The sequence below is a fragment of the Neoarius graeffei genome, chromosome 10, assembly GCF_027579695.1.
Source record: "Neoarius graeffei isolate fNeoGra1 chromosome 10, fNeoGra1.pri, whole genome shotgun sequence".
NCBI lineage: Eukaryota > Metazoa > Chordata > Actinopteri > Siluriformes > Ariidae > Neoarius > Neoarius graeffei.
Window position 1 is genome coordinate 77,163,169 of NC_083578.1, and position 14,404 is coordinate 77,177,572.

At 40.2% G+C, this 14,404-nt stretch overlaps 2 protein-coding genes across 8 annotated transcripts in view; one reads left to right on the forward strand and one right to left on the reverse strand.

The window, feature by feature from the left end:
- endog (endonuclease G) overlaps nt 1-428 on the forward strand; it is a 51,245-nt gene extending 50,817 nt beyond the window's left edge. The window contains exon 4 of the transcript XR_009655543.1: nt 297-428. The gene's annotated coding sequence lies outside the window, so the exon portion shown is untranslated. The remainder of the gene's footprint in view (nt 1-296) is intronic.
- The window catches only part of dab2ipa (DAB2 interacting protein a), a 256,395-nt gene that overhangs the window by 27,767 nt on the left and 214,224 nt on the right, over nt 1-14,404 (reverse strand). For all 7 annotated transcript variants that reach the window (XM_060932344.1, XM_060932343.1, XM_060932348.1 and 4 more), the window contains 3 exons: nt 7,143-7,379; nt 4,852-5,053; nt 4,284-4,462 (listed from right to left, as the gene is read on the reverse strand). In XM_060932344.1, coding sequence (XP_060788327.1) covers nt 4,284-4,462; nt 4,852-5,053; nt 7,143-7,379 — 618 coding nt within the window. The remainder of the gene's footprint in view (nt 1-4,283; nt 4,463-4,851; nt 5,054-7,142; nt 7,380-14,404) is intronic.

Sequence of the window (14,404 nt, forward strand, 5' to 3'; positions counted from 1 at the left end):
TAATGAGGCCCATTTTGGACCATGTGATCCTCATACAGAATATTACGGCAGTTTTCTAACAAGTAAGCCATTTTTTCAATGTTTGATTTGTTACATCTCAAGAACGGAGAAACATTTTTACAATTCTGTAAAAAGTATGATGTTCTGCATTCAATTCTGAATTCAGTGAGAGCAGTTTCAAGCAATTTGGATTGAATTTTCACCGGATATGCCTGCTTTTACAATGATCCACAAGTATACTGGAATTATTTTCAGTTTATCACCTAACAAGGTGCTGTCTGTGCTTCTCATTTCAGCTTCTTCCTCATGACCACCAACAGAGTTGAGGAAATGCAAAAACTGGAGAATGTGCACACTAATCACTTTACAAAACAACGGACCATCAGCAGCTTTAATGACAGTCTATAAGGTTTTGAAAAGCGCTCTGCTTGGGGGCTGCTGAGATAATAAAGATCTTTTATAGCAGCAAATAAAGTTATAATGAAATAATTAAAGCTTTAATTCCGTACAATCACTTGATACCGAGTGTGGCTTAATTTCAATAAAAAGGCATTTAAAAATGTAATTTCCTTTTTCCACACCCTGTAGTACACACTCCATCTACATCCTATAACGTTGATTGAAGCCCTTATTTTTGCCTCATTACTGCTAACGGAATCAAATTAGTTTTATAATGAAGCCATGTCTATTGCGAAGTTTGTCCACTTTTGTGTATTTATTGTGCTGTATGTAGTGTACTAGGCTTACCTGTGACTGTCATGTTTGAACCAGAGCAGTTTTACAGCCTCAATGTCATTTCTCGTAAAATAAATAAAGAAAGAGCACTGTATACATACAGAGTCTCAGCAGTGTGCAGTATGACCACCTAAACCCCCATCACTCTCCAGAGCTTTATGAGAACTCATAATACAGCAATAACCAGTGGCGTGCACAGATAGACACGAGGTGGTGCTCAAGCACCTGCCCCTCTGCCCTCTGTCCAAAAAAGTGCCCTTTTGAATTTTTTTTTTTTTTTACAGTTTACTGAGGCCAATGTCGACATGATCTTTTAGAAAAGCCGCGGCATTAAAAGCGTGTGTGAAAATAATGTCCCGATGTGTGCCCCCTCCGCACACACACCGGACCTCTGTCTCTCTTGCTCTGTCACGTGAACAAGCGTGCAGTGCATTCAATGTGAGGTTGCAGCAGCATAGCGTCCTGGAAGCCACGGCCTTGTCGTAGCGCAGACAATACATCGGGCAGTCAGTCAGCTCTTCCCCTGCCCCACCAGCCAGGTAACACATGAATCGAGTGAAAATGTATTGTTTGCCCTCTAAGCCCAAGCTGTAATTATTTTGTCGTGAAGTAGCCCGTCGCATACAGAAACAACTGCACATGGCAGCCTTTGCCAGCTTATTTGCTCCCTTTCCATATGGAGAAACAAACTGAACAACATTCTAAATGTAGCCTAAACCATTGAGGCAACCCCACTCTCCATCAATTCCGACCTGTTTTTATAACGATTAAGAATATCACGTTATGCTAGTATGCACGCCGTTATGCAAATAAAGGAGAGCTCCGTTGAGCGTGTATATTTCATTACAAATTTTAAGATGATCTCACGGAAATCTGTGAATAAACGCAGTCTTGAGACTCAAGTCAGTGACGGGAAGATCAGACTTTCAGACTTTATCAGACTTTTTAAAGATGGAACTACAGAAAAATACCCAAAACTTTGATATAATTATGAACACAAGAGGAGGGTTAAATCTCAGACTTTTATAATAAGGTGTTCCACATGCAAAAAAGTGCCCTTTTTTACCCCCAGAGCACTTGCCCCCCAAAATGTCTGTGCACGCCACTGGCAATAACACATGTACAATGGACAGTTTATAATCATCAACAAGTTAATAAAGCTTGAGACAAACTGTATGCCAGGAGAATGTTCCTGAGTTACAGTGCCAGTACTGATACACTCGGGAAGGGTCGCACCAGCTGTAGCTCTGTAACTCATGCTTGGGTTGTTTTTGGTTAAATGATGTTTTTTTTTTTCTCGCTCTCTCTCAGTATTAAAGATGTATGCCTTTGGTGCAATTCTTATAGTTAACATAATATTAATAATAATAGGGGCGGCACGGTGGTGCAGTGGTTAGTGCTGTCGCCTCACAGCAAGAAGGTCCGGTTTCGAGCCCCGTGGCCGGCGAGGGCCTTTCTGTGCGGAGTTTGCATGTTCTCCCCGTGTCCGCGTGGGTCCCCTCCGGGTGCTCCGGTTTCCCCCACAGTCCAAAGACATGCAGGTTAGGTTAACTGGTGACTCTAAATTGACCGTAGGTGTGAATGTGAGTGTGAATGGTTGTCTGTGTCTATGTGTCAGCCCTGTGATGACCTGGCGACTTGTCCAGGGTGTACCCCGCCTTTCGCCCATAGTCAGCTGGGATAGGCTCCAGCTTGCCTGCGACCCTGTAGAAGGATAAAGCGGCTAGAGATAATGAGATGAGATGAGATAATAATAATAATAAACATTTATTTTGAAGATATTACTGTTGGGTTCAAAAGTTTGCACCCTCCCACTTCATAGTTTTGGAATTGAAAATGTGCTCCAAGTGCTAATCTGATAAAAAATAAACATCAGATGTATGACATCTGGTAGATGAGTGTATGGGGTGTGTGGGCTACAGAGGTCTGGACATCTCAACTGAATGATCCTGAAACTTCAGAGGATTTAGAGGATACAAAAGAGATTTAAGTTAAAAAGAAAAGAGTGGATTTATAAATGATTATTCTGTCCGCATTCACTGGATATCAGCAATCATGTGCTTTGATTGGCTAATCTACTACTAGGATATCAGCTCATATACCATGAGTAGAGAAAAACAAAATGCATCAAGTCAGATATATCACTTTATTAAGTATTTAAAAGAAACAGAAATAGTTAAAAATATGTGGGTCCCCCCCCCCCAATATCGCCTGTTCCACACTACAGCCCAGTTGGTGGCAGTAATTCACCTTTAAGTTGGTTTGCCAACCGCCAAAAAACCCTAAAGAAGAAGAAAATGACAGAACGTGTTGCTGAACCAACCGAGGATGAAATAAAAACTATTTGAAAACAAACCCCCAAAAATAAAAAAAGCAACAAAATATGGAATGAAAGTATTTCATGGTAAGAACATATCTTTTTTTTTTTAATTTTTCAAAAATTATTACGACAGCATTTTTCACAAATTGCGACTGTCATTTCACCGATTTGTTTACATTCTAAGCAGAAATTATTTTGTCGGACGTTTTGTATAAAGGTTTTTATTTACCGAATTTGCAAAAAATGAAAATAAAAATGCTCCGTTTCTCAAAATCCAGTGAATGTGGATATAATAAAACAGTTATTCTACTCAATCTCGTCGTACATATCTTATAGCCAGCTTGGCGCTATGAGCCTCATCGGCCATCAGCTCATGTATGACTTGATTTCGTGGAATAACTGTTAACTCTTTACCCCTTAATGACGACCCCGTGTATATCCCATAATGACGACATATGACGCCGGCGTGTATGCACCATAATGACGACATTTGACGGCTCTGAATTTGCCTCTACATACGTATTTTACCCTTTTACAGGTATCCCAGGTGAATATTTATGATAAAACGTATGAATTTTGAAAAGATAATTGAACAACGTTATATAAACCATCTTTGTAAAGTTGCAGTAATCATTTATTGTACACCATTTGACATGAATTCTTCATGTAAAATGTGAAGATTGGTTTTCACACAGGTATTACTCACCTTTCAGACACTACCTGCGAGTCGGTGAATGTTGAAACATAACTGAGTGATTTTTGTATTCTGTGTCATGCCCTCTTTTCAAAAATGTATGCTATGTCATGATTGTTTCAACATAATGAAGGAGAAAACTGATATGAACAAAACCTTGTCTTTAGATTTTTTCTTTTTTTTTTTCAAACTTTTACACTCAACGCTATCCTTTGATTTTTTTTTTTGTACATTTTTCTGTAAATATGAAATCAAAAGGTCACTTGAGTCCCTGTGACATTTCCTCCAACTTGTAATGATACGTTCACTGATCCACACACCTGCCACTAGAAGGATCTCCAAGTGTCATGGAGTAAAAGTGCCTTTATAGAAATCACTTTATCTTGATGATAATTGAAAATATATTAAATTCGATGTGTATATTTCGAATCCAAACAGACGGTGTGTCCATGTGGATATGATACGAACAGTGCATTCATTGCTCAGTAGAACATGAATGTTAAATTGGGAGCTGTACAGGATGTCTTTTCTTACCCGCTGAGCTCCGAGTCCATGACTAACTTGTGCAGACCGGTTGAGACGCTACAGCCGGGCATGCTGGGAGAACCCACACGCTCTGTAGGGGAGGACAGCGGCACTCCGGTGGGATTAGTCAGGGCCACATTTACGTCCCTCAGGATCCGTACTAAGGGCCCCAATTTAGTTGCCGTGCTCTGAAAATACAAATATACAGTAGGGTGCTGCTGAACACAGCATGTTCCTGATACAACAACAGGCTAAAGCACAACAGGCTTAATTAAGATTGTTTTAATAAACTTATGTAGTATAATATGCATTCTACTACCGAGAATATTGAAAGCAAAGCAGCTGTTTCTCTCTGTTCGTTTTAATTACTGGAAGCTGTTGAGATAAATAGCCTACTGCCTGTAAGACTTAACTTCAGAAGAGAAAAGGAGTCACTAATTTAACAAACAAATAAAGTAATGCAGACAACATTGAAAGTGCAGGCGCGAGGTCAAATCGCTTGCTAATGATTGTGGCCCTTAGAATTTTAAAAAGATTTCTAAATTCACACACACACACACACACACACACACACAACCTGGTCGAGCTGAGCGATAGCCTCAGACAGCAGCGAGTGGAGTGTAGAGAGCTCTCGGCCCAGGTCAATGTAGCCCTCAAAGCCTGCTGTGTTAGAGATGGTCTCTGGGTTGGAGATCTCCAGCAGGAAGCGCTGCATGTTGGTCCACTCATGTTCCAGGAACTGGTTCATGAAGGACATGTACTCCTCCTTACTGCCAAACCTAACACAACACAAACACCACATGCTGAGAATCCCTCTGCTCTGCACAGTTTCACATCCCCTTGTTCTAACACACCTGATTCAGCTCATCAGTTATTAATTGATAACTAGGAAAATGTCTAAATAATGATCAATTTTAGCAGCATATTGCTCGTGAACAGGATGACTAGCATACGCTGCCATCATCGCATAATTATCTGTTGCATTAGAAGTGAGAGTAATACATATTTACAAGGCATCAATCATGAATAAACGGCCGATTTTGGCTTGGATTCAGGCAGCGTGTTTGGGACAACAGACTGTCCATGGCACTAAGTGGCTGCAAGTCTCCACTAATAAAATCTGCAAAATTGTCAGATAGATTCTTGGGCTGAGGAGAAGTGCGAGTTTCTTTTGGATGTTCAGGGCTTCATTGACTGCTGCTGATTTTTGTAAACCTGCATCTCCACCATGTCTGCTTATGCATGCTGTGTTATCAGGATAAGATAGGATCTCATCAGTGCCTCAGTCTTACAAACATCCTTCAAAACTCTCCTGTAGTTTTTGGCATCAGTGACTCAGGAATGTAGCCTATTAATAAAACAATGTGTCAGTAACAAATGAAAATTTTTGTCTTATTCACTTCAGGAGAGAAAAAAAGGTGGTGAGAGAACGACTTTTTATAGCTGCTGAAATGTAAGTGTTAACAGGAACAAACGTGTCTCATGGGTGTCACACAATATTAGAAAGTAACTAGAAATGGATAAAAAAATGATGAGCGTCATTCTTTATAAATAAAGAATTGTTCAGGGTGGCAAATGTTGCAGTTAAGAATGAATAATAAACATTGGGATGTGTTGTTATTGGAAAATAATCAACTTCAGGGTGGTGACAGTAATAGTGTTTCACATCACATGTTAATCATTTTCCTATAACAGCAATTTCTGTTATGGTTTATTTCTTACTCAACACTAAAGCTACTACAAGTAAGTAAGGTAAGTAAGTAAGGTAAGTAAAGTAAGTAAGTAATTAAGTAAAGTAAGTAAGGTAAGTAAATAAGGTAAGTAAAGTAAGTTAAGTAAAGTAAGTAAGGTAAGTAATTAAGTAAAGTAAGTAAGGTAAGTAAATAAGGTAAGTAAAGTAAGTTAAGTAAGTAAGGTAAGTAAAGTAAGTAAGTAAGGTAAGTAAATAAGGTAAGTAAAGTAAGTAAAGTAAGTAAGGCAAGTTAAGTAAGTAAGTAAGCTAAGTTAACAACAACAACAACAACAACAACAATAATAATAATAATAATAAATAAGCATATTCCATATAGTAATTTTTATATAATTATAAAAAAAATTATAGAATTAATAATTTTTTCAACAATTAATTAGAATTATTATAACATTGTCAGTGTAAAATATTTTATATATAATATATATTTTAGATTTATTTATAATATATGAAATTTTTATTTGTTACTTACAGTGTGATGTATATTTCAATATATTTGTTACAGTGCAATATATTTAAATTTTTTTCCATGCAATACATATCTATACATATTCTGTATACTGTGTATATTCTGCAGTGCACTATTGTCACATGTTTATTTTTTATTCTATTTATTGCCTTCTATTTCACTCCCTTTCTTTTTTACTGCTTTTCCTCCTTCCCCCCAAAACTATCTTCATGACCTACGGAGCATTGCAATAAGCATTTCACTGCATTTTGTACTCTGTATGATCATGTATGTGAGAAATAAATTTTAATAATAAGAATAAGAATATTTCTGTGTTTTTGTAATTAACCTAAAAACCCAATATGTACAATGTATTAAAAAACCATACACATACATAAATAATACATGCATAACCTAAATACTACTATAAGGTTAAGGTTTGGAAAGATAGTAAACATTGAAAAACGATATTTTTTGAGTTCATGTTTAAAACTGTCCATGAAATGTATTTGTGTAATAATAAACAAAAGATGGATGTGGCTCAGCTTCCATTTCTATTTCTTTCCATAAACCAATAGGCCCAGACTAATGAAGTCCTTAGTGAGCTGAACGATGCATGTTGATGCAGGAAAGCTCTAAACCCGTCCACCTCCCATGCACTGGCACTCACTTGGTGAAGTTGGCGAGGTTCTGCGTGACCTTGGCGATGAGGGTGAGCGTGCGCGCTGTGCGGTCGTCAGGATACTCCTGCATGAGGTCGAAGAGCGACGGGGACATGATGGCGGGACACAGAAAGCGCAGGAAGAGCGAGGCGCTGATCAGCCGCTCACTGATATCCGGCCGGCCGCGGTTACTGCACTCCTGCCTCCAGGATGCAAACACCTCCTTCAGCTCGCGGGGGAACACACTGCAGTGATAACAAGAGGGGCAGGGGTTTATAACATTGTACTACACTTACTGGATTGGGTGAAATGAGAAACAAGAACCCGTATTTGAGAATTAATCTAAAGTTAATAATGAAAGACATCAAGCTTAAACACAAATCCAACAAAACTTGACAAACCCCGTGACTGGTGACGCAGCATGAGCAGCAGTTCAAAAAGATGAGTTGGCTGGCTTCATGTGACTCATTGGAAGCATGTGTTAGACTTTATCTTTCCCAGCTGGTAGATGTCATATGATTGGATAGTGCCAGATAGTGGCTAGGCATTGGACGGTGACCAAATTGGGAAGAAAACGGGAAGGCATGGCCTAATGGTTTGAGAAGCAGCTTTGGGACCAAAAGGTTGACAGTTTGATTCCCTGGACCAGCAGGAACGTCTGAAGTGCACTTGAGCAAGGCACCTAACCTCCAACTGCTTCCTAAGCTGCCCTGGGTATGTTGTACATCGCTCTGGATAAGAAACGTAACACACTAAATGACTTGTTGGTATAAATGTCTTTTTTCTGTATTCAGTCCAAACTTTGCATTTGATCAGGACTGAATGAACATGACTGAGACCCTCTCTCGAAACACTTTGTTTCTCCTTACAGTTGAAGTTTACATACAGTGACATGAATGTCATCTTGGATATGAATGTCATGGCAATATTTGGGCTTTCAGTAATTTCTTTGAACTGTTCTTTTTCTGTGACAGAATGTACAGCATACGTCTTTAAAAAAAAAGCCACTAGAATTTGGTGCACAAGTTTTAATTTTCTTTGGGTTTTCTGAAATCAACACAGGGTCAAAATTATACATACAGGGTCAAAAATTTACATACGCTCACTTAAATTATTAATTTAGAGGCGCTGAAACTTCCAAAATGTCTTTTATCTTGCCAAGGCCGAGGTCTCTTAACTTCTTGTTAGTGATCATGATTGACTACAGCTGGTAGCTTCTCTGTGTCTTCATAAAAAGGGTTTGTTTACAGCACTCATTGGATTGACCAACACACAGTAAAATGGGAAAGTCCAAGGAGCTCAGTGCAGATCCGAGAAAGAGGATTGCCGATATACACAATTCCGGAATGTCTCTTGGAGCCATTTCTAAACAACTGCAAATTCCAAGATCAGTTCAAATAATTGTATCCAAGTTATTGTGAGGTGTAGCCAACTTTGCCAAGCCACTTTGCTTCAAGAAAACCCAACCTGTCACCCTGAGCTGAAAGGAAATTGGTTTGGATGGTCAGGAACAACCTGGGAACCACCACAGCACAGCCCTACCATGAACTGGAAGCTGATGGATCATTGTCTACAGTTCAGATCACCATGGACTAAGAGGCTGCTATCCAAGAAATAACCCCCTGCTCCAAAACTGACCCCTTCAAGCTTAACTAAAGGTTGAAGCTGACCACACAAAGAAAAAAGCCTTCTGGAGGATAGCTGTATGGTCAGATGAGACTAAGATTGAGTTGTTTAGCCACAATGACCACCATGTACAGAGGGACACTGTACCAGCTGGTGGTGGTAGGATCATCATGCTCTGGGGCTGTTTTGCTGCCAGTGGAACTGGTTCATTGTACAAAGTGGATGGAATAATGAAGGAGGAGGAGGACTACCTTAGAATTCTTCAGCATAAACCATCAGAAACTTGAACACAACTTGGGACTTACAACAGGACAATGAACCCAAACACGCATCAGAGCTGGTTGTGGAGGATAAAGCAGGCCAACATTAAGCTTAAAACAAGTCCTGACTTCAACCCTATTGAAAATATATGGACCGTGCTTATAAGTCGAGTCCATGCCAAGGAAAAAAACCCTAAAAATTAACCGACCTCTACCAATTTTACTATGAAGAGTCATGAAATATCCAACCAAAATTCTGCCAGAAGCTTGTTCATGGTAAACAAAAATGTTTGGTCAAGGTGAATCTTGCGAAGAGACATTTTACCCAAATATTACACTACCGTTCAAAAGTTTGGGGTCACCCAGACAATTTTGTGTTTTCCATGAAAAGTCACACTTTTATTTCCCACCATAAGTTGTAAAATGAATAGAAAATATAGTCGAGACATTTTTCTGGCCATTTTGAGCATTTAATCAACCCCACAAATGTGATGCTCCAGAAACTCAATCTGCTCAAAGGAAGGTCAGTTTTATAGCTTCTCTAAAGAGCTCAACTGTTTTCAGCTGTGCTAACATGATTGTACAAGGGTTTTCTAATCATCCATTAGCCTTCTGAGGCAATGAGCAAACACATTGTACCATTAGAACACTGGAGTGAGAGTTGCTGGAAATGGGCCTCTATACACCTATGGAGATATTGCACCAAAAACCAGACATTTGCAGCTAGAATAGTCATTTACCACATTAGCAATGTATAGAGTGGATTTCTGATTAGTTTAAAGTGATCTTCATTGAAAAGAACAGTGCTTTTCTTTCAAAAATAAGGACATTTCAAAGTGACCCCAAACTTTTGAACGGTAGTGTAGGTGTGCTGTATGTATATTTTTGACCCTGTATGTATAATTTTGATCCTGTGATTTCAGAAAGCCCAAAGAAAATTAAAATTTGTGCACCAAATTCTAGTGGGTTTTTTTTTAAATTAAAGATGTATGCTGTACATTCTGCCACAGAAAAAGAACAGTTCAAAGAAATTACTGAAAGCCCAAATATTGCCATGACATTCATATCCAAGATGACATTCATGTCACTGTATGTAAACTTCTGACCACAACTGTACATTCTCGCTTCAGTTTTTCTAGCGGCATTATAACAACCCTGTTCTCACACTGAAGCATCTAGTGTAGTTTGAGATAAATCTAGGAGGAAAAACAGTCTGTACTTGTGCCCCAGTTAGGAATTGATCGCTTATCTGAGGCAGAACTGAGACTCAAATTAAGATTCCCCTGAAAGGCAGAGGAAATTGAACTTGCGCGAGCCGTCGAACGCAGGCCCAATTTCTTTACTCAGCGTGATTTCTGCTATAACTGGGATTATAGTCGTTTCCCACGCAGTCTGCCGGAAGAGGTTTCGCTTCACTCTTGGCTCTTGCAGGAGTCTTTATAAACCGTGGGTGCTGCCGGGAATGCTAAGCAAGCATGATAAATCAGACACACTCAGACACACGCCCATCTGAAACCAATAAAACAATGCTTTGTGAAGCACTTTACTGCATGGCCCATGCTGCTGTGGACAATATGCAGCAAAACATCCTTTATCCTTTAAGCTTCGAAGCTTTCACTTCTTTACAAGTTAGGTACAGTCCTGCTGCTTTAGCCAACTTTACGCTTTAGTGAACGAGTGTGTGGATGAAGACATTCGGATTTGAAAAGCAGGTGGTAACCAAGTGTACGTGAACAACAGCACACCTTCAGTATTATCTTGTGAAGCTGAGGTGGAGACTTGGACAGAAACAGGAGACAAGATCGACTACACAGTAGTTACGATAATCTCAGTCTCTGAAGGATTTGTTAGGATAACTAGTTAAAGAAAATCTCATCATCTCAAGCCGCTTTATCCTGTTCTACAGGGTCGCAGGCAAGCTGGAGCCTATCCCAGCTGACTACGGGCGAAAGGCGGGGTACACACTGGACAAGTCGCCAGGTCATCACAGGGCTGACACATAGACACAGACAACCATTCACACTCACATTCACACCTACGGTCAATTAAAGTCACCAGTTAACCTAACCTGCATGTCTTTGGACTGTGGGGGAAACCAGAGCACCCGGATGAAACCCACGCGGACACGGGGAGAACATGCAAACTCCGCACAGAAAGGCCCTCGCCGGCCACGGGGCTCGAACCCAGGACCTTCTTGCTGTGAGGCGACAGCGCTAACCACTACACCACCGTGCCGCCCATAATTAAAGAAAATATCTCGTAAATCAACAAATTGAGCTAAAAGTCTGTCTTTATGTCTGTCCTTTCTAAAAAAGCTGCATGCTGAATTTGTTCTTAACGATATAACCACTAAAGTGACGAAAACAGATGGGACTTTTTTTTTTTTGGTCAGGGAGGCCGCCATAACTCCATCGTGTGTGATGTCATTTTCCGTGAGCACAGCAGTGGTGTACAAGTGCACCCTATACTCGTGTCAGCGGGGGAAAAGTACTCTGTCAGGGACAGTTGGAGACGGATATAAGTGCAGAAGATCTTTATTATTAAGAAAAGTCCAAACAGTCCAAATCGGCAGTCATATATCGTGAACGGTAAAACAAGTAAAAGTTCGAATGAAGCACAAACAGAATATTGTAGAAAGAAGCAGGGTCAAAAACGAGGAACAGGCAACAGGAATCAGAAATCAGGAGATCAGTCAGGAAACAAGACTCGGTAATGTGTCACAACCAGGGCAGGAATTTCACGAGGGCCGTGCCCTCTCAATTTGGCCTTGAGCCCTTGGAAAAAAATATCTGCTGTAAGGCCACAGTGGCCTTGATGCCCTGTGGTTTTGCGGTTTTGTAGTCTGCCTCGTGACTGCCAATAGGCTTTAACATCACCTGTGTCTATTGAGAAAAAAATACGTCTTTTGATGACATTCTGGATTCTTATTGGGCAACTCATCAGTGGTGGATCGGACTCGAGCCTGGTATGAACCACTCCGACGTGCTATAATGACACCAATCTATCACCAGCCAACCAGGAGACTTAATCAAACGCATCCCCCGACCACTTGTGTCCACGTCTGAGACGTTGAATTTTCACAGAAGGAGGGAAGAAGTTGACTGAGGTAAGACTGTGTGATAAATTAACGAACGAATAAGATAGGAATTTCAACATATAGGGCTTAAGTTTGTTACCGTTAAATAAGCATCGCTTGTACAGTAACGATATGTAGTTACAACGTTGACCCACTTTTAACGTGCCGAGGACCGACAGTAGCCGGTAACAAATGCTAATTAGCTTGCTGTCAAGTTTTTTCTTTGTCGAGCTTTAAGCGTAAGGTCATGGATGTTACTACTGCTTGTTCCTGCCGTAATATGATACGTGATATGTGCTGTGGTGGCATGGTGGTGTAGTGGTTAGCGCTGTCGCCTCACAGCAAGAAGGTCCTGGGTTCGAGCCCCGTGGCCGGCAAGGGCCTTTCTGTGCGGAGTTTGCATGTTCTCCCCGTGTCCGCGTGGGTTTCCTCCGGGTGCTCCGGTTTCCCCCACAGTCCAAAGACATGCAGGTTAGGTTAACTGGTGACTCTAAATTGAGCGTAGGTGTGAATGTGAGTGTGAATGGTTGTCTGTGTCTATGTGTCAGCCCTGCGATGACCTGGCGACTTGTCCAGGGTGTACCCCGCCTTTCGCCCGTAGTCAGCTGGGATAGGCTCCAGCTTGCCTGCGACCCTGTAGAAGGATAAAGCGGCTAGAGATAATGAGATGAGATGAGATATGTGCTGTTGTCTGTTCATAGCCACTTTTTTAATCTATGCAGTTAGCATTGTTTTGTTACTAGTATTGTACGTTTCTTTTGAACTTTCGGGTTAACAGTGTAATAGTGTTGCAGTGTTCTGCAAATTTGCAATTTAATATTTCAGATCTTGAGACATGAAAGTGCTATTTTAAAAAAATAAAAGGTCAGAAATGTTTTCTTTGTCGTCTATTTAGTTCATTTTATTTCCTCAATAATTTTCCTTGATTGAGAAATCGGTCTGGGCTCTTATGGGTTAATCAGTAGCCTGCATGCTAGTATATGTTCCATTTACAGCCAAACATTTTGATGAACTCCAGGCTCAATTTTGATTAATCAAAACTCTGCGTAGTAGTACAGTCTGAAGATGCTCTTGCACATTTGGTGTCAATTGAACAAAAATTATGGGAGGATATAGGTTTAGTAAGTTTTACAATTTTTGAAGTGAGTGATGGATTGATAAGTTTAGATGTGTTCAATATTTTCTTATCTTCAGACATAAGTGTAGATGTTTCTTTACCTGCTTGATAGTTTCGACTGAGACTCCAATCTTCCTCAGAAGAGTCATTAGTCCTTAAATTAAATTCATTACAGACGTGAACTTAAAATCATTGTTTTATTTTATGGCCTTCGTGCCCTCAAAAAATTCACAGCACAAAAGGCCAAGTGGCCTTGCCCCTAAAATGATGAAATTCCAGGCCTGGTCACAACAACGCAATACTTCGCAAAGTAAGTCTGCATTTGGAGTCCTTATTTAGGTGCGCTGATTGCGCCTTAATCCAGTACAGGTGTGTCGTTCACAGTGTGTGAGAGAGTCGGTTCGGAGCATGCGCTGTCCAGAGCGCGCCTGCGAATTCTTCTGTTGTGACAACTAGACTATAGTATAATATTTTGGTCTAGCGTGAATTCTCGGTCAATTTGTTTGCATTTCTCCATAAAAATTATGGCAATGCAGGATTAGAAAAGGAATCAAAATAAAGTAGTGACTAGTTTATTGCCTGTTTATTTAAAAATATATATTTATCTGCTTATCTTCCATCTGTTTGATGCGTGACACGGTAGGCTGTCGGTGTTTTGTGGTGAAACAAAGTTGGGATCGCGTCCGGCTTCAGTTGTCGTTTCTGCCTCGTGTCTCGCTTCTTCCCAGTGATTTTTTTTTCATCCAAGTTCTCCACAAATCCATAATCTTCTGTAAAATGCTCGCTGCACAATTTGCTGCTTTTTCCAGGAGTAAAGTTTTCTCGCTTTACTTGATAAAGCCACTCGGCCAAATGTCTTGGATTCAGGACGGAAAGAGGAAGACGTGCGGAATCCTACGTCACACAGCACCACCCTTGTTTTCGTCTCCTAATACAGCCATCCAATGTATCTGGCTAATCTAGTACGGCCGCCCCTGGGGAAATGGCCCAATGGACTGATGTTACAACTTTAACGTTTTTTAAGCTAAAGTCCATTTAATTTTTTCATCTAGAACACCTTGTATTAATGTATAATGATGACGTTTCATAACTACATAATTTCAGAATTTCCTGGTTAATCGTTTTAAGATTAGCGGTTGATTTCTAAGGGTGTTTTCACACCTATTAATCTGTTCAATGAATCAAATTAGA